General features: G+C 42.5%; 1 protein-coding gene across 1 annotated transcript; it reads right to left on the reverse strand.

Annotated features, from left to right (window-relative positions):
• Nucleotides 1-4,579: 4,579 nt before the first annotated feature.
• LOC126678274 (uncharacterized) lies at nt 4,580-6,050 on the reverse strand. Its single transcript, XM_056105640.1, has 3 exons — nt 5,564-6,050; nt 5,406-5,475; nt 4,580-5,191 (listed from the first exon to the last, which is right to left on the reverse strand). The coding sequence occupies exons 2-3, from the start codon at nt 5,461-5,463 to the stop codon at nt 4,590-4,592; spliced, it is 660 nt and encodes a 219-aa protein (XP_055961615.1). The 5' UTR covers nt 5,464-5,475; nt 5,564-6,050; the 3' UTR covers nt 4,580-4,589.
• Nucleotides 6,051-19,793: the final 13,743 nt, after the last annotated feature.

A 19,793-nucleotide genomic window follows, 5' to 3' on the forward strand; every position in this document is an offset into this window, starting at 1 on the left:
GTGAATGTGTGGTTTTCTTGTTTTTAGTTTTTTGGTTTATTATTCCATTAAATTGTTTTTGGGTCTGTGTCTTTCCATGGCAGGGTACAAGTCAAGTCGTTCATAGGTCACCGAGTAGACGTGACACCTTTCCATTTGTGGATCAAGCAGTTCCGGCGGAACCTCCGGTTGCTGACCAAGGCCAACCAGACCAGAACCACCCAGGTGATGCAGAAGAGAATGCCTTCAACAGCCAACGGAGCAGTGTTGACGATGGAGCTCCGTCCCAACCTATCCCGACGCAAGCTGAAAAAGGAAAAGGGAAGCGGAGAGCTAAAGATGTTCCCTCTAGATACATGAACATCCTGAGGAAGAGATCCAAAAAAACGTAGTGCTGGAACATGGATTAGTGGTAGTTATTTTGTTAATTATTATTGTGGTGCACATAGGCAGTATTTTGAACCATGCTTTTGATTGTTTTGAGCCACAATGTTGTGGTAGTTTTAGGAATGTTATGTTATGAAACTTACGAATGTTATGTAATTAATTCATGAATCAGTGTACAGACATGAAAATTCTTAATATAAAAGTACTCTACTAAAGACTTCAGAATCCAAATTAACACCAGAAAAGTTGAGTTACAGACCTACACGATCAATTACATAATAATATGGTTAAAACAGTCATTCTCCAACAAGCACATAAGCTTACAAACAACCATTCTAAAAAAGTTCATAAGATAATAAGTACACTGGCAATAAGACAAGTTTCACAAATGCTTTATAAGCCTTCAGTTCCCCTATTTTTTTCTCTAATCCGAGCAGCTGTGAGTTCATTCTTCAATTCTCTAATCTCCATCTGCAGTCCCCTATTTGCAGCATACAAGTCTGTTAGCTCCAGCTCCATCCCCTCAATTTTGTTAGCAGCTTTAATAAGCTCGTCCTCCACTTCAATTGCATCAATTATACTTGCTCTGTCAATCAAATGCTTCAGCTCGAATACATCTCCTCTGAGCTTTTCCCCTTCTTTCTGTAGCTCTCCATTTGATTTCTTCATAGTATACAACATGTGCTTCAGGTGAGGAGCATATTCCTCGTCATACCACATGAAGAAGGGGCATCGATTCACCAGCATCTATACACAACAGTTGGCTTTAGAAAATGCCATATAAAAAATACAAACACATTGAATCAACACAATCTCTAAAACTAATAAAATCCACACGAATCGAATCAGAAATCCCTAAAATCACAATGAATCGAGTCAGAAACCCTTAAAATTACAAACCCTAATATCCAAATGACCCAAATCAGAAACCCCAAAATTACCGTTTTACAAACCCTAATATCCAAATGACCCAAATCAGAAACCCAAAAAAATTGCCGTTTTACACAACGGAGAAGAATTTCATACAACTAACCTTAGCATTTGGACATCGAAAGAATCGCCTCCCAGGATGCTTTTCAGTCCAACACACCATGACCTTCGCCTGCAATCCGCATTTGCATTTAGGAACATTGCACACATGGAATCCATCTACATAATCCTCTTCTGAAAATCCTTCGGCCATAATTAGGAGATCGACACAAGAAACAACCCTAAAATCGACACAAATGGAAAGGTGTCACGTCTATAACAGTTTATAACAGTTTATGTTTGTCTATTGTTTTTTAGCAATCATAAGGTCAACCTTTTATATAATCACCTATGGTACTTATCCTATGTTTTAAATATCGTCCAGGGTCCTCATTCTTTTATTTTATGATCAACCACGGTACTTCAACTTTTAATGAATTATCACTTAAAGTACTTAACCTTGATAATTAAAACAATAAAGGTTCGTTGGTAATTAAAAAAGGGACATCTGTCACACCTGACAACAAAAAGCAAATCTGAACCCTGCATAAATGAAGGTGCAACACATTATTCAACTGAACACTCAACCCCTTTCTGAAAACCCTCGTCTCATTTTTTTTCTTACCAGCCTTCCCATAGATCTCTACTCCCAAGACACAACGACAATGGAAGGACAAGCTAAACAAGTTGTGTGCGACTGTGGAATTCCATGCCGTATGCAGATTTCCTCTACCGAACGAAATCCAGGACGGAGATTTTACGGCTGTTCGAAGAGAAATGTAAGTATTTTAGATTTTACGGCATTTCGAAGAGAAATGTAAGTATTTTTTTAAAACTTAATCTTCCTTTGTTGCCATTTAACTGTCGTTTGACCTACACTACACAGAATCAATGCGATTTTTTTGCGTGGGTGGATAACGACATGGCCTATCAGACGACGATGGTCAGGAATTTGAAAAGTGAGCTTAATGGCATGACTGAAGAACGCAACAAAGCTCTACTGGAACTAGTTCATGCCCATACTCAGGTGGCAGCTAAAACTGACGAACTGGAGCAACTTAATGAGGCCTTCGAGGGATTGAATGAGTCCATTGAGATGTACCACGAAGAAAATGTGCTCATGATCCAGGATAGTGGTCTGCAACTTATGGAGATAAACACTCTGAAGGAACACGTCAAGCTGATGGAAGTCAAGTGCTCAGACATGGAGAGGAAAAACAAGATCATGAGGCTTGGTTTTTTTGTGGCATTTGCAGTTGCCGGTTGCAGTTTATCCGTTGCTTGTTTGAAGAAAAAATGATGCATTTTCTATTAAGTGACAATGGCTTGTGTTTGTGCAGTGTTGTTAGTAAACTGCGTTCCAATAATTTTTTGTATTATTTTAAACTCATTTAATTTGCTTGTTGGGAAAACTTTGTGTGATTCAAAAATTTAAATTACAGTACTGTCGTTGATTATATAATTTAAGTGCATGTGCTGTCTTTCATAATTAAATATAAGTTCAGGTGCTGTCTTTCATAATTGGTCGAAATGTCAAGGGCTATATTAGACTTCACAGAGAAATAAACCGCCAAAAAAATGAAAACTTAATGGCAAAGATTAGCAATGGGTTTTCCAAGAAACCCTTTCATTACACCCGTTCCATCAGTTGTATTGTTCCAATGCAGCCTCTTCGTTAACCACAACCACTAATTCATTACATCTACAAAGGGCATGTAAAGAAATTGAAGAGTCATGATGGTAACTTATTTAAATAGGCAACCACAGCAACTGATTCAACAATTTCAGAGTACACAAATTGTTCTTATTCTTAAAATAACCAGAAGATGTCCGATAATATTGTTGTGTCTTCACTTAATATGGAACTCATGGATTGCCCAATATGCTGTGAACCCTTAACAACTCCAATTATTCAGGTTATTACCCATTTATTTATCTTTACCATTTACTGTTATTTATTTCTGTAATTGTATTGTTTAATAATTGTATTTTTTCTGTAATTATATTTAGTGTGAAAATGGGCATGCAACATGCAACTCATGCTCGGAGAAGACTCAGAAGTGCCATTCTTGCACCCTGCCTATCAGAAGAATGAGGAACCGGATTCTTGAAGATGTTGCTGACTCTTTGAGAGTTTGTTGCTCGTTCAAGAATTATGGATGCCCAGCAACTGTTAGGTACCCCGATAAGAACAACCACGAAAAGTTCTGTTCTTTCATAGAGTGCTCATGCCCCATTGAAGTTTGCAATGTCAAGGGAACCTCTGAAATGATTTATGCTCACTGTAAAGTGATGCATAAAGATTTTGTGAAGCCGTTTGTTTTTGGTCGTAAATTCCCTGTTTCTGTTCGGCTGAATGATAATTTCTTTATTCTCCAAGAGGAAAACACAGACATTGTGTTTGTTCTGAACAACACAACGTGTTCTTATGGGAATATTCTTACAATCTGTTGTCTTGGACCGTTAGCAGCTGGATGCTGCCCCTATGAAATTGAAGTGAATGCCAACTCAAGTCACAAGTTTCACAGTACTACCCAGAACATTCAAGGCACCGGCAATTACTATCGTTCTTTTTGAGGGTTCCTTCTTGATAGTGACCACGAATTTTTTGCTAACGGTATGATCAAGATGGAGTTTTGTGTTTATCGCGCACCGGAGCTTGCTTAAGAGGATGACTTGTTTATGTAGTCTTGTTTATGTATTTTTTGGTTAATTTTGGTGAAGATGGATATTTTTGTTCTTGTTTTTGTTCTTGTTCAGGGTTAATTTTGGTGAAGATGGATGTTAATGTAATTTTTTTCTAAACGTTCTGAAATGTTTGAATAATGAAGTGAATTATTAATCTTACTTTTATGCTTGTTTATATGTCTTTACGAATTATATTTTACATGTTCTGTAAGTAATGTAAGTAATGTATGTTCTATATGTTTTATGTATATTTTTTTGTCCAGAGTAACAAATATCAGGGTCCACTACTAAATCCATTTTAAAAAGTCAGGGACCTTATGTGAACAAAAGTATAAGAATGAAAGACAGTGGTCATGCATGAACCATACGTATTTCATTTCTCTAAAAATAAATTTATAAAATTTCCAACATATAAGTGTCTTTGAATAAAATAACAACATATCAGGAAAAAATAAACAATGCTAAATTATGAAATAGCACATATAAAAAACATATAAGTGTTTTAAAATAAAATAACAACATATCCGGAAATACAAAACAACGCTACATTATTTGTTCTTTCGTTTTTATTTGTTCTTCTGTTTTTTGCTGCACCCTTCTTCTGGACCTTCAGCCACATCAGATGGGCCTTCAGCAGCAGCAATCTCCACTTCCAAGGCTTCTACTTGGCCCTCATCTTCAGTGTCGTACCATTCTAGCAACAATAATTCATCACCTGGACCTTCTTCAACTCCCGCAGCATCTTCAACTGCCTCCACTGGACCATCTTCAACTGGCTCAAATGGACCATCTTCTTCAATTTCTTTCAATTCTAACTTGGGTCCACTCTCAGGCACCAAATTATGCACATCATCAGAGGTTAAATATCTAACGTAGACATCAACCACACCTTCTTTTAGTGCAGCCCTTGCCATCTCCTCAACATCTCTATCATGTTCAAGAGGTTTTATCCCTCGATGATAGTCCAACTCTGGCTGCCTCCAATAATACATAACCAGCCCCTTCACTCCAATTTTTTTGGCCCACAAATCAAGCCTATTCAGTGACAGTTGGGAAATGTCAAAACATCTTGCACACACCTCGCCCCACAAATAACCACCTTCTCCAAATTCTCCATCATAGTGCAGAACAATTTCCAGGATCTCAGAATCCACTTCCACAGTACGGGCTGTTCAAACAAACAATATAGAGACATTCATTCACAGACATTATGCAAAACAAATCAACAAATTTTACAACCAACTTAAGAATAACTCCCCCAAAAAAACATACCCATAAACCTAAAAATTTACAATAAACCTAAAATCACAATTTCAAGTACCCAAAAACACATACCCAAAAACCAACAAAATTACCCTAAACACTAAAATTAAAATTCGAACCTGGCCGTTTCTTCCCTTTCGTCTCATCACTGCCGAAGAAGATCTTTTCTTTTCCCATTATCTTCTTAGCCTGTTTTACCATATAAAGATATCAATACCAAAAAAGTGTGCACATGACAGTAACTCTACAAAAATTGATCAACCATTTTTTTTCATACCCGGATTTGTTCTTCCTCGAAATGCAACGCAGGCGAACAACAGAACGAGAGAAAATGAAGAGCAACCAAACGACGATGACAAACGTCTAGGTCAGAGGAGATGGAAAATAGAAAAAGACTGATTTCAAAAACAAATATAATGAAGAAGAAAGAGTATGTCAGAAGGTGAAAAAAGAGAGAGAAAATTAACTCGAGCGGTTAATTTTTTTTTTTTGATTTTAAAATTTGAAAAGTCAACCGGCATGTCAGAGGGAGGAACTGTTGCCACTGACAGAGGACAGGTCACGTGGGTCGACAGGTGGCGAGGAAAACGCATGCAAACGATTAAATCGTTGGCGGCGCCGCGATTCTGTGTTTTTTTTCCAGAAGGGCCGTGAATGGCGCCGCCATAAAGGTCAGGGGGTTTAGTGAAGCTTTTGAAAGGTGAGGGGGTTTAGGGAAGTTTAGTGCAAAGGTCGAGGACCGTCCATGATTATTAGCCACCAGATGGTCTAGTGGCTCTTTCCTACGCCGATGAATGGTGCACTAGCGCAACTGAAGGAGTATAGTGCATTTTCCTTCTCTTTATCACATAAACATAAAATATGATTTTTTATAGATGTTTCAATATTCTTCTTATTTAAATTATATGTCTGAGATCGCTGACCCTTTCATCACGCAACATTAGAGGTCATAATTAGAAGGTCTAATCCATTTGATTTTCTTATTTATGAGGAAAGAAGCACTTTCCATCTCTTGCTTTTATAAAAAAGAAAAAAAAATTAAGAGATGAAATTCTGATTACGTTACCGCACACCTAAATGAAATTTAGAAGAGGAAGCGTTAAGGTAATATTACTTTTTATCCTAAACTCATCTAATGAAAAGGACATAGATAATGGTTAATAAAATTATATTTATATATGTTAAAATAAAATAGTAATATCAATATTAAATTAATTAGTTAAATAATATTTTATAAAAAAAAGTTATTAGATTGAAAGAATAAAGACAAATATACAATATAAAATATTCAATACCGGATATGTGCACCCGAACTATATAGATAATCTAATGATCGAGTCTCTAAAGATACGATTATCTTTACAAGTTCTTAGGGTTCACCAACTAACCGAGTGAACATTAAAAAATGCGTAAAATTGAACTGAACCCTAAACCTTAAAACCATAAACCATAAATCCTAAAAAATAATGATTTGTTTTGTAAAGAATCACTATAATTAGTTTGGGACTTCATTAAATAAGGTATTTAAAACAAGCCTCTTAATTTTTTTACTACATTAACTTTTTTATATCTTGTTTTTTTTTGAAAGATTATGTCTTTATTTAAATATATATTAATTTAATTTATTAGATTACATATTTTATAGTGAAAAAAATACATTGGGTATTATTTTTATTAATAAATTTTTATTTTATTGAATTCGAATCAAATTCGAAATTCTCATAAACTCGAGAGCTAGAGTTCAAGTTTGGCGTAATTCGGATTCAATTCAACTTTATTTTATTAAAAAGTTTGAATTAATTTAAATTTGACTCGACTTATTTTATCAATTTGAATAGGCTATAATTTTATTTTATTAAATATGTTACACTTTATTTTATTTTATTTTATTTCATTTATAAAATAAAAAGGAAGAACTTTTTTTGTGAAACATTGATTGAATGATATTGGAAATAGTTTATCATTTAAAGTCAAAGAGATTACTTGTAGTGGGAATGTAAATTTATTTTTATCGGAAATATGAAAATGGTTGCTTCATTTACAAAGGAATTGGAAAAGGTTATTGGACAAACCAATCGTTTTCATATTTTAATATATGTATCCTTCAAAATACTTTCATAAGATCTATTGTTGTTTGTTCGCCTGGAAATATTCCGGACTCGAATCTTTGAATTTATAATTGGGATCAGTTTGAGGTCTGATACTTTAACGAACCTACGTAGATATTCACAGGGCTTGTTTGGTTAAAAACACTTAACCACGTGATCTAAGAAGTAATAATCTGGGAGTTAAGAACTCAGGCGAGATTAATACCGAAAACTACTCCTAAATTAAAACAATCCGGAGATTGCGAGATAAAAAGCACTGGGCTTGGTTTTTGATTGATTGATTTGTTGATACAAAAATAATGAAGCTCTGAGCTATTTATAGCTCCTCACAATCGAGACTCCTAATCTAAATAAGACTAAAACTCTAATAGAGAATCACTCCTAATGAGCTACAAATTCCTATAAAATAGAAAAAAGCAATAATAAACAGGCTTTCTGTTGGGCCTTACTCCCTGATAAGCCCACATGAAGTTCTATCCGGTAATTATTTGGGCCGGTGTAAACAATGCCCCCAACAAGACTGAAACGTTTATCTTTTGGGCTTGTTCTTCCTTCTCAGCACATCCAAACCCACTACTAAGGGCCAAATCATTTGAAAAAAATTTAAAGGGGTGCGCATCTATAAACCTTTCGGTACCCCTTTTGGCCACGTCATCTCCAGCTGTTCTCCATGATGCCACGTTTTGGCCCCACGACCTTTCGGCTCCCTCTGATTTTGTCTTTTAAGAAAAACACCATCTCATTTCATCACTTACCTACTCTCTCTGCATTTATCAAGCTTTCTCTCTCCTCAGCAACCTCAAGCAACTTATTAAGTCTTTTCTGGTAAGCTTTCGTCCTCGCCTTTCTTAATTCTGATTCGCCCTTTTAGTCAATCGCCTTACTGAGGTATCTCCATTCTTTGCAGCTACCATGGCCGCCCCAAATGTGAACCTAGCTGAACAAGTATCGGCCAAGATTGATGAAGTCCGAACCAACGCCCCGAACTGATTTCAAGGTAATTATCGATGCCGGCGATAACCAACTCTGTATCGGTCCTATCATAACTTCCCCTAGCCACCTATGTGACCTCGCTTCTCCTTTCACCGAAACCGCACCCCCTAGATTCTCCTTACCACACCAATCATCAGTCTGGGTCGGCACTACTTTCAGGAACTGGCCGATCGAACATGCGGGTTTCTCCAACTGGGTAGTCAGACTCTCTCCTCATTATCGCCAGTTATGGATGGACGTAGGGATCTTCGACCTTATCGAATTATGCAAGGCGAGCAGACCCATCGCCAAACACTACATTATGGGAGCCTCACTTTACTGGTCAAGCGCCATCAACTGCTTTTGCTTTAAATCTGGACCGATGACCATCACTCTTCTTGATTTGGCCTTGATGCTCAACATCCCAATTAACGGCGAGCGGATCACTCCTAACCTTTACGCCGAATGCCCAAAATTCAACCTGACAAAGGCACAAAAAAGCTATGGCTCCTTCGTAAAATTGTTCATGGGCGAGGAACCATACAAACCCGATCATAAAGAGCACATCGCCTTCTTGGCCTTTTTCCTTGCCAAATATGTCTTGTGTACTTCATCATTCCGGGTGACTGAAGATTGCTTCATACTCGCTGCTGCACTCACCGAAGGACGCCGATGCAACCTGGGTGAATTTATCTTAGCCCATTTGTACCGCTCATTGGGCGACATTGTACCACTCAAGGATCCCAGAACTTTCAAGTGCCCAGGAGGCCCACTTTGGATCGCCCAACTTTGGTTGGCCATGTACTTCCCTGAGCTGTTTGAGCTCGGTCCTCCTATCAAGGCCGAACTATGCGGCTTCCAATTGATATCGGCCGGTACACGCCTTCCACATATTTTGGACGTTTTGCAAGTCTTCAACAGCCATGCAATAAGATCGTCAGAGTTAATGTGCCCGGCTCTTCAACTCGCCTATCCCCCGTCTTGGCTCCTCGCCGGATGGGATACTGAAAACATGGAAGAGGCGATCGAAGCTGATCCAAGATTAAAGCTCGGCGGCCCTTACTGGGGAAGTGCCCTTAAATCCCGGAATTTAATAGCGGGACTGGAATACGATCGTAGCGGGGTCGAACCTTACTGTCCTAACTAAGTCTCTCGCCAGTTTGGCTTCGCCCAAGGAATTCCCTGTCCTTTATTGATCGCCTTCAATAATCGCGGGACCCATAGAACTTCTATTGAAAACTTCGCCGAACTCCAATACATAACCCGCCTAAACAAAGCCTATCTCCCTCCTTTGTCTGACTTGTCTCGCCCTTGTGTGTCCCCCATCTGTTCTCCTGGATTCACCGACTGGTGGAATTCCATCGTCCAATCGTATTATGATTTATCGCCCAAAGAGATTCTTTCACTTCATAATTTCGATTTACCACCTTTAAACAGAAAACCTACTCATGCCGATTTATTTCTTTTGCAGGCCCCAAAACGTCAAACTTTCACAGGTATTATCGGTTATCATTTTGAAATTTCTCGCTTTGAACGTTTTTATAAATTCAAATTCGACCCCTTAGATCGCCCAGGAATGAACCTTAAGATGCAAGAACATAGGAGGATAGCTCGGTCTAGTTTTTATAAAAAATGGGATAAAATTTGGGAGGAAAAGTATAAACACCTACCCTACCAACTCTTTTTAGAAAAGGTTCGCCCCAAATTTAAGTACAAATCCCCTCATGTACCAAAATGTAATTATGCTACGATCGCCCCTATTAAAAAACCAAAATCTAGAAAAAAGAAAGCTAAAGTTGACTTAACCGATTTGGGAGTAACGTATACTGGCATCCGATGCCCACCTTACGAAGAATCTGTAGCCGAACTGGTGCGCATCGGTTACCAGAAGATCCCAGGTATTCTGAAAATGTTTTTCGGTTACCTTTCTTGACTCCTTTTCACTAATACTTGGTGTGCTTTTTCAGTTGGTATTCCCCACTTTGAAAAAGAAGATAACTGGGAGAATGATCATGAGGAGGAGAATCCCACGAAAAAATCCAAGAAGAAAAGGGCTGCCAAGACTTCCAGCAAGGAGCCGAGGGCAAAGAAAGGGCGAGCCGAATCTAAAGGCAAATCGGTCAAGGAGATTTCCGAACGCAAAGGATCTCATTTGTTCGATCCATCTCCTGCTGCTACCCCTTCGCAGAGCTGCCATTCGTCCTCCCGGGGCGATACACACACTGGCGGCGATGTTCAATCTCGAGGTGAATCTCAACCTTTTGAAGGTGAAGGTAACACCCAAACCTCGCTGGCCACTAGTTCACAGACTCCTAACGCTTCGGAGATTCTGAGGCGAATGGAGACCCCGCAACGTATATCGCCCTTGGCTTCAGAGTATCTCAACTTCAACGCCAAGCCTGCTGCTAAAAATTGCAAGGTAAGTTAATTAATTGCTCATTCTAAACTATTCGCCTAGCAGCTTATCTTTTACTGTGGTCAAACATGGCAGATTCCTCTAAGCCCAACCGATCCGGATGATGTGGCGGCGAAGGCGGCAGCTTTCTTGGACTCTGACAGTGATGATGATCAGCCGCCCATCCTGGAGAGTGAATTGCTTGTAGAAGTGAGCAGCGGCCCTTCTGAGAATTGGGGCGATCACCTGGACATCATCTCAAAGATGAAGCCTGAAGGTACCTCCATCTTCAAATCGCCTCAAGAAGCAGAAAAGTTGAGGAAGGCTGCCACAGCACTGGCCGATGCTCCGCCAGAGGTGCTTAGTGAGAAAGCTCGCGGAGCTATGGCGAAACTGTCGGCCTCTTTGCCTGCCTTCCAGAAGATTCATGATGAGTTAGCGCTCGTCCAGACCGAAGCTGACATGCTGGCGAGCCAGGAGGCCGAAGCTAAGGAGAGACTGGAGACGCTCAAAGCTCATGTGAAGTCGGCTGTTGCGACCCTCACTACCCGCCGCGATCGTGCTAAAACCCTTCAAGATCAACTGGCTGCTATCAAGCAGGAGCTAAATATTGAAGAGAAGGAGATCGGCGAGCTGGAGGTCTCTATGGACAAAAGCCTGCTGCAGGGGATCGATGTTAAAAAGAGCAGGGGGGGTTCTAAAACAAAAAATTGCCAAGGTGAAGCCGCAGGTGGACGATGCTCGCAAAGCTTTTATCACCGTTCGGAGCGAACTGGGCGATATTTTTAGCCATTTTTAGATTTTTACAAGTCCAGAACAATTTTTAGATTTTTGCAAGTTCAGAACAATTTAGTCGCTTTGTGTGTTTGTAATAGCTCCGAATTTTTGGTACCCTTTGATCGGCCAGGGGGCCGTATCTTGTATTTTTTCGTTATTTTTCAATGTTTATTCGGCCAGAGAGCCGAAAATTTCACCATTATTCACAACTTGCATTACTTTCATGTCTGATTATTTTCATATTATCGGTCCATAATTGGTCCGATACGAAATAATGTTATTTATTTTTAAAAAATAATTACAATATGTTGAGAAAAACGGAGAACCCGTTGAAAAAACTCAACGGATGTGAAACGCCGAAAACGCAAACGGTGCTACCAAATGATCGGCGTTGACCTATATTCGCCGCATACTCCGTGAATTGTAACATTCCAGGATGCTAGGCGGGAAAGTACCAACAGCACTACTCTTCGTCGGCTCCAAATAACCGACGGTCTACGCCCTCCCAACAGCTCGGAACGTACTTTTTCAGGAACTGACCGTTGATCGCCCTGTCGTGTTCTTCCCCATCAATATCTGCCAACAAGTATGCTCCGCCTGTTAGCTTGTTGACCACAATAAAGGGGCCTTCCCAGTTCGGGCTCCATTTACCAAGCCGAGTGTCTTTATGGCCGATAGGCAAGACTGCTTTCCATACTATATCGCCCACGGTAAAAGCTTTCCGTTTTACCCGTTTGTTGTAAGCTCTCTCGACCCTTCTTTTCTGAGCTTCTAAGTGATCTAATGCCGTCAAACGTTCTTCGTCAAGGTCAAGAGAATCTATCACCATTTTGTCAAAGTAATCTTCTTTGGACAATTCGCTCTGGTATCTGCGGCGAGTAGACGTGACGGTCAGCTCCATTGGCAACATCGCATCGTAGCCATAAACCAGTCTGAAAGGCGAAGTCCCAGTAGCCGACTTCTGACTGGTTCTATTCGCCCAAACAGCTTCTGATAAAAACACATGCCATTGTCTTGGGTTTTCTTCATTCATCTTTTGAACTATGAGCTTGATAGCTTTGTTCGTGGCTTCGGCTTGTCCGTTGGCCTGGGCATAGTATGGTGTTGAGTGTAACATTTTTATCTTCATTTGGGAGGCCCACCAACTCATGTCGCTTCCTGTAAACATCGTCCCTTGATCTGTGGTTATAGACTCGGGCAACCCGTGTCGGTGGACGATGTATTCTTTGAAGAACTTGATCACCGCTTCTTGTGTCGGCGACTTCAAAGGTTTAGCTTCGACCCATTTGGTGAAATAGCACGTGGCGATAATTACAAAAGTGTGACCGTCTGATGAGCCAGGGTATATTTTTCCTATCAGGTTGACTGCCCATCCTCTGAATGGCCACGGCTTGATAATAGAATGCAGGTCTTCGGCCGGGGCGTGTTGTATTGGACCGAACTTTTGACAGGCTTCACAACCTTTGGCATATCTTATGCAGTCCTGTTCCATTTTCGGCCAATAAAAACCGTATTTGTGGATCAACCACCTCATTCTGGGACCCGCCTGGTGAGCACCTGCTATTCCTTCGTGTACCTCGGCCATTGCAAGCATGGCTTCTTTTGGACCGATGCACCTGAAGAGTAGCCCTTCAAAGCCCTTCTTATAGAGTTCGCCGGCTAACACAACGTAATTCAGGGCCAACGTTCTTAATCTCCTATCCGTGAGATCTGGTTTTTCAAACAATTTTAGGAGCTCGACCCTCCAATCTTGGGTGAAGTCCAGCTGGTATACCGAGAACTGTCTTTCGTCGATCGTGATGCCCCCGGTATGGAGGTTCGGCGTTTCCCTCTCTATAGCATCGAACTGATTGTTCACCTTGTAACCGCTACCGTGCTGAGCTAGGTCGTTTGCAACGCTGTTATCGGCCCTCTCTGTGTATTCTATCCTCGTATCATGAAAGCCTTCGACCAAATGTTTCGCCTTGTTGCAATATCTCACTAATAGCTCGGACTCGCATTTGAATTCTCCTGTCACTTGCTTGATGACTAGTAAAGAATCTCCTTTGACGCTGATCGCCTTTGCCCCCAGCTCGGCTAAAATCTCGAAACCGAATATCAGGGCCTCATATTCTGCTTGATTGTTGGTGCATTCGAACTGGAGTTTGAATGACAACCGGTAGGATGCCCCCAAGGGTGTGATGATGTGAACTCCGGCGCCTGCCCCCTGGCTTGTTCTAGATCCATCGAACCACATCTCCCATATGGCGATGTCACAAAACGTGACCGCTTCTTCCTTGAGGGTAATACCCGGGTGATCGGCTAAGAAATCTGCCAACACTTGTCCTTTTACTGCTCTTTGGGGAACATACACCAACGTAAATTCGGACATAGCAATCGCCCATTTTCCAATCCTATTCCTTAGGTATGGCTTCGATAAGATATACTTAATGATATCGGTCTAGGACAATACATACACTACGACTGGCAACATATAGTATCGCAGCTTGCAGCATGTGAAGTACAGGCATAGACACATTTTTTCTATGTCGGTATAGCGAATCTCTGTGTCCGTCAGTCCTCGGCTCAAATAGTAGACCGCTCTCTACCCCATCGTCCTCTTGGGCGAGCATACATCCTAGGGATTCGTGTGCAGCCGATAGGTATAGCAACAACGGTTTATTCGGCTTTGGAGGGGTCATAACCGGAGGCTTTGCCAAGTAACCTTTCAAATCGTCGAACACCCTCTATTGCTCGTCCGTCCATATCCACTCATCGGTCTCTTTTCCTCTCAGCAAAACACTCCAGCTGCGAAGTCGGCCCGCTGTGTTCGCTATGAATCTTCTTAAAAAATTGATTTGACCGATGAGCCTTTGGAGCTGCTTCTTGGTTTTGGGTGGTTCAGCACTGATAATCGCCTTGGCTTTGTTCTTGTCTATTTCTACTCCTCGCTGGTGAACCAAAAAACCCAAGAAGTTTCCAGCCGAAACGCCGAATGCGCATTTCAGAGGATTCATCTTTAACCCATTACGTCGTATACGCTCGAAACCTTTCCGGAGGTCGGCCAGATGAATTTCGCCGGTATTTGACTTGATTACGACATCGTCGATGTAGACCTCAAGGCAGTCAAGGCCTCTGAACATTTTGTTCATAGCCCTCTGGTATGTTGCCCCCGCGTTTTTCAAGCCGAAAGGCATCACTACCCATTCGTACGCTCCGATCGGCCCGGGGCATCTAAAAGCCGTTTTGGAGATGTCCTCCTTGCTGATTGGAACTTGGTTGTATCCAGAGTTCGCATCGAGGAAACTGAGTATCGTGTGTCCAGCTGCCCTGTCGATCAGCATATCGGCCACAGGCATCGGGTATTCGTCCTTGGGTGTGGCCAGGTTGAGGTTCCGAAAATCTACGCATACTCGTAGCTTCCCGTTTTTCTTCATCACTGGTACGATGTTAGAGAGCCATTCGGTGTACTGGGCTTCCCGAATAAACTTGGCATCTTCCAGCCGCTTAATCTCATCTTGGATGAGAGTATCCACTTCTCTGGACATTCGTCGGGGAGGTTGCCGAAATGGCCGAAACCCACTCTTTAATGGAAGCTTATGTTCGGCGATGTCAGGATCAAGGCCCGGCATTTCATCGTATGACCAGGCAAAACAGTCGCGGAACTCAATGAGTAGGGCGACCAGCTGCTTTCTGAATCCTTCGTCCAGTCATGCGTTGATATATATAGGTTTAGGCGATTCAGCTGTCCCCAGATTGATTTCGAGGAGGTCGTCCTGTACTTGGGCGGGATCATCTTCTAACTTCCCGGTCGCCAATCGTATGTCCCCGATCCGCAACGATCCTGTTGGGTCTTAATCTTGGTCCTCATAGATGCATTCGGCCGATGTAATATCATACAGCGAGGTTAACTGCCTAATTTTCTCCCTCAACTCTTTATGTCGTGCTATCATTTTGAATCTTTGAGGATGGTGGATCGGCCTTTGCCCCCGAGGGTTACTGATGCCGGCCGATCCGAGTTAACAAGCAAGCGAGGAACGCTCGTCTCTCCTTTCGAACTAAGGGATTGTATGTTGCGCACCTCTTCATCGTATAACCGTGCTTCGAGTACGTTATGGTCCTCGCCGAAGGGGTTGGGGTCACCCTGCACAACTTTGGCCTCGCCGTCATCTCGCCATATGAAGAGCATTTGATGCATAGTCGACGGTATACACATGTTGGAGTGTATCCAATCGCGGCCGAGCAAAATGTTGTAGTTGCTCCGGGCGTTGACTACGAAAAACCCTTCTTCGGTTTCCACTCGCCCTACCTTGATTCTGAGGGTGATGTACCCCTCGGCCGGCGTCTCGCCCCCTGCGAAGTCAGTCATGTAAACATCGGTCGGGTCAAGCTGATCCCGCGTTATGCCCAGTTTTTTGAGCATTTTCGCCGGTAGTATGTTGACGCCAGCCCCGTTATCAATGAGGACTCTGTTAATCGATACCCCGTTCAGATCGGCCTTGATGTACAGTGGCCGAATGTGCCTAGTCATCCTTGTTGGAGGTTTGCTAAGAGATACTACCGCGGTATTATCGGCGCTATCTCCTTCTGGTACGATTACATCGCCTTCCAACGTTGCCTTCTGCCCCGGTTTACTTCTGTATGAGTTGGGGAGCGTGACCACTTTTACTCCGTATTCGTCCCTTACCACCGGGACCCAGGCTTTCAACACGCCCTTCTTGTGTGAGACGACGACCTCGCGGTCTTTGGGCAATCTTGCTTTAAGCTGGCCACCCTGGTGCGATACGAGTACGTCCTTGTAGGACGATCGGCCGCTGGAATCTTCGTCATCCTCGTGAACTACTGCCGTAACGGACACATCGGCCGCTTGTTTTTTGCCCTTCGGCATCCATACCTTCCTTACCTTGGCATTTCGCATATCAGGTGATTTGGTATCCGCATCGGCCTGGTTCCTTGCCCCCAGTCTCTCGGCTATTGGCCTATTTCCGTGCTGCTCTCTGGGAGCCGATTCTGCCCCGTGATTCGCCCGCGACTCTTGTCGCAGCCTTTGCATTCGCCTCTTCTGGGTTTTCGTCATACGAGGGGTCTCCTCTGTTGGCCGAAATATCCTCTTGAATACGTTAGTAGTAGGCCTCCGCTGTGGCTCATGCCTCTGCCACTGCTCTGTGGGCGATCTCGGTTTAAAGGTTTTGGGATGCTTCCTCGTGTTCTCGCCTCCCTTGACCTCAAAACACGTACTGCACGATGGGCAAGTCATATCTGCAGTGGGCGAGCTGTATCGCTTCCTCTTCTGTTGCTGAGGTCGTCCTTTTTCTCCTCGCCACTTTGAACCCTCGGTCTCTACTCTCGGCTTGGGCCTTCTAGGGTTCCACTTGCTTTGTATCTGCCCTTGCTCGAGGTAGCTATCAAAGTGAGGCTGAACTGTGTTAATAGACACGTATTTAGCATCGGCCTCTTTCTTTGTTGGGAACAGAAGTTTCCCTTCGTTAATCGCCTTCTGGATCACGTTTCTGAAATTTACGCAATTGTTCGTGCTGTGCCTCCAGGAATTGTGGTACTTGCAATAATATTTACCGACCAGCTCCTCCGACGGTGGAATCGTATGACCTTCGCTTAAGGCGATCTGCCCATCCTTCAACAGGGCATCGAAGATGTCGTCGGCCTTAGTCAGGTCGAACGAATACTCCTTTTGTACCACCGCGATTTTATTTCTCTTAACAAAGCCAGGCTTTCGCAAGGCCGAACATTCCAGGGGTTTCGTTCCCAAAAATTCGGCCATGTTGACTTCATCTTCGGAACCACTATCCTCGCTATCGGACACCACGGCCACGTCGAGCTGGTCTTTGTAATAGGTCCCTTTAGATGCGCCTCTCCTCTGTTCTTTCTCCTGGAGGAGTCTTTCGTAGCTCGTCACCCTGTTCGTTAGCTCGAACAAGTCACGAAACCTGTGGCCCTCGAAGTGCTCCCTCATGGCGAAACTCATCCCTCTTACCACCATAGGTACGCAATCGGCCTCTGACATTTTGGTGGAGCACCTAGTCCTGAGATTTCTAAATCGGCCGATATACTTCTCTGCCGATTCGCTTGGTAGCTGCGAGATTCGGGCGAGGTCGGCCAGGGTGACATCAGGTGGTGCCCTGTAAAACTCTTCATGGAAGAGGATTTCGAGGTCCTTCCATGTGTCCACCGAATTGGGCGATAATCTAGAGTACCATGTAAATGCCATTTTTGTCAAAGAGCTGGCGAAAAGCCGGAGCTTCCAGAAATCGTGAGTGGCTGCTTCGCCGCATTGGGCTGAAAACCGGGCGACATGTTCAACCGTAGATTGGCCCTTCTCCTCGCCCGAAAACAAACTAAACTCCGGCACTTTATACCCCCTTGGGAAAGGATATAACTTGTCGATCCAGTCTGGATATGGTTTCATGTACGATGGGCGAGGCATAGGCCGCAGGTCCACCCCGAGCCTCTCTAGCATGTCCACGAGTTGCCCTTGATTGTATATATTTGGATCCCCTCTCTCGGAGTACGATCGTTCGCCCGTGTTGGGCTCCTGGGTGTTGGCTCCAGCAGCTCCCCCTTGTGGTCTAGCTTCGCCTTGTGGGTTGGACGAGCTTGCCCCCGGGTGATCGGCCCTTCCTGAGAACTCGGCCTCGTTCCTCGTTAAGAGCTTAACGGAACCATATGTATACCCCATTTTGCTGGGTTGTTGTTCGGCCGAACCACCTGGTTGACCAAAACGGCTCGGTGTTTGGTTCTGTTCGGCCCTCCTGTACCCTTGATCGGCCGTGGATTGCCCAGAAAATAATCGCCCTAGGTTTTCCATTGCCTTGTTGAGGCCGTCTAAGTTCCCTTGGATCTGCCTTTGGAGCGACGTTTGGTCGGCCATGATGTTCCTCATTACTTCGGACATCTGATGCATAGCGCCGTCGAACATCTGCTTGTTCTCCTGCGCTATCTCGCCCCTCATGGCCGAGAAATCGGCCTGTGATAAAGAAGGGCGAGAGGGAGGAAGCTGACGTGAGTAGTCTATCATATCATCGGTCGCGTCGTCGATCTTGTCCTTAGGCAGGTTCCCCTCGGTATCCGTTGTATTCGGCACCTTGCTTGATTGGTTCACCTGTTTGTCCTTGGCCATGGTTTCCGATCTATCCGAATCTGATTCGTCTACTATGTCACATTCCTTCCGTTGTTGTCGGCGTATGGACCGAGCGTGCCTGGAATCGTCCTTAAAGTCCGTTTTTGTGCTAACCATAAACTGGTCCCCAGTGGAGTCGCCAAAAGATGTTCGCCTGGAAATATTCCGGACTCGAATCTTTGAATTTATAATTGGGATCGGTTTGAGGTCTGATACTTTAACGAACCTACGTAGATATTCACAGGGCTTGTTTGGTTAAAAACACTTAACCACGTGATCTAAGAAGTAATAATCTGGGAGTTAAGAACTCAGGCGAGATTAATACCGAAAACTACTCCTAAATTAAAACAATCCGGAGATTGCGAGATAAAAAGCACTGGGCTTGGTTTTTGATTGATTGATTTGTTGATACAAAAATAATGAAGCTCTGAGCTATTTATAGCTTCTCACAATCGAGACTCCTAATCTAAATAAGACTAAAACTCTAATAGAGAATCACTCCTAATGAGCTACAAATTCCTATAAAATAGAAAAAAGCAATAATAAACAGGCTTTCTGTTGGGCCTTACTCCTTGATAAGCCCACATGAAGTTCTATCCGGTAATTATTTGGGCCGGTGTAAACATTGTTTTAAAATGTTTCACAAATAATTTCTACTTTTCGCAGTTATTTATAATTTATCAATTAATAAAATAAGGTTATATTTTATATAAAATAAAACTAATGTACGTTATTTTTTTCAAATTTTAGTACTATAATTAAATCTGTGTTAATGATATTTTTAATTTATGTTGGTCTCCATAATATGGGATATATTAAATAAATAATGCATGGACTACTATTTAACATAATATAGTTATGAGGGTATGTTAAAATAAAAATACTAATAGTTTAAGCGTCTAAAATTGAGTTGTCCATTTACTAATATTAATGGCCATGTTGTCTTATTTTTTTTTGTCATGGCTGGAGTAATTATTAACACTCTTAAAAACCCGTGTATATTTAAGTACAAGTTAAAAATGAAAGAAAGGTTAGATATGTAAATAACAAATTAAGTATAAATCAGCAAAAGGATCCGTTTGCAATTTCGGGCCATTTAGCACTGCCCTTACAGAAATAGTGTAATATATCAATAAATATA

The sequence above is a fragment of the Mercurialis annua genome, linkage group LG4, assembly GCF_937616625.2.
Source record: "Mercurialis annua linkage group LG4, ddMerAnnu1.2, whole genome shotgun sequence".
In the NCBI taxonomy this organism is placed as follows: Eukaryota; Viridiplantae; Streptophyta; class Magnoliopsida; order Malpighiales; family Euphorbiaceae; genus Mercurialis; species Mercurialis annua.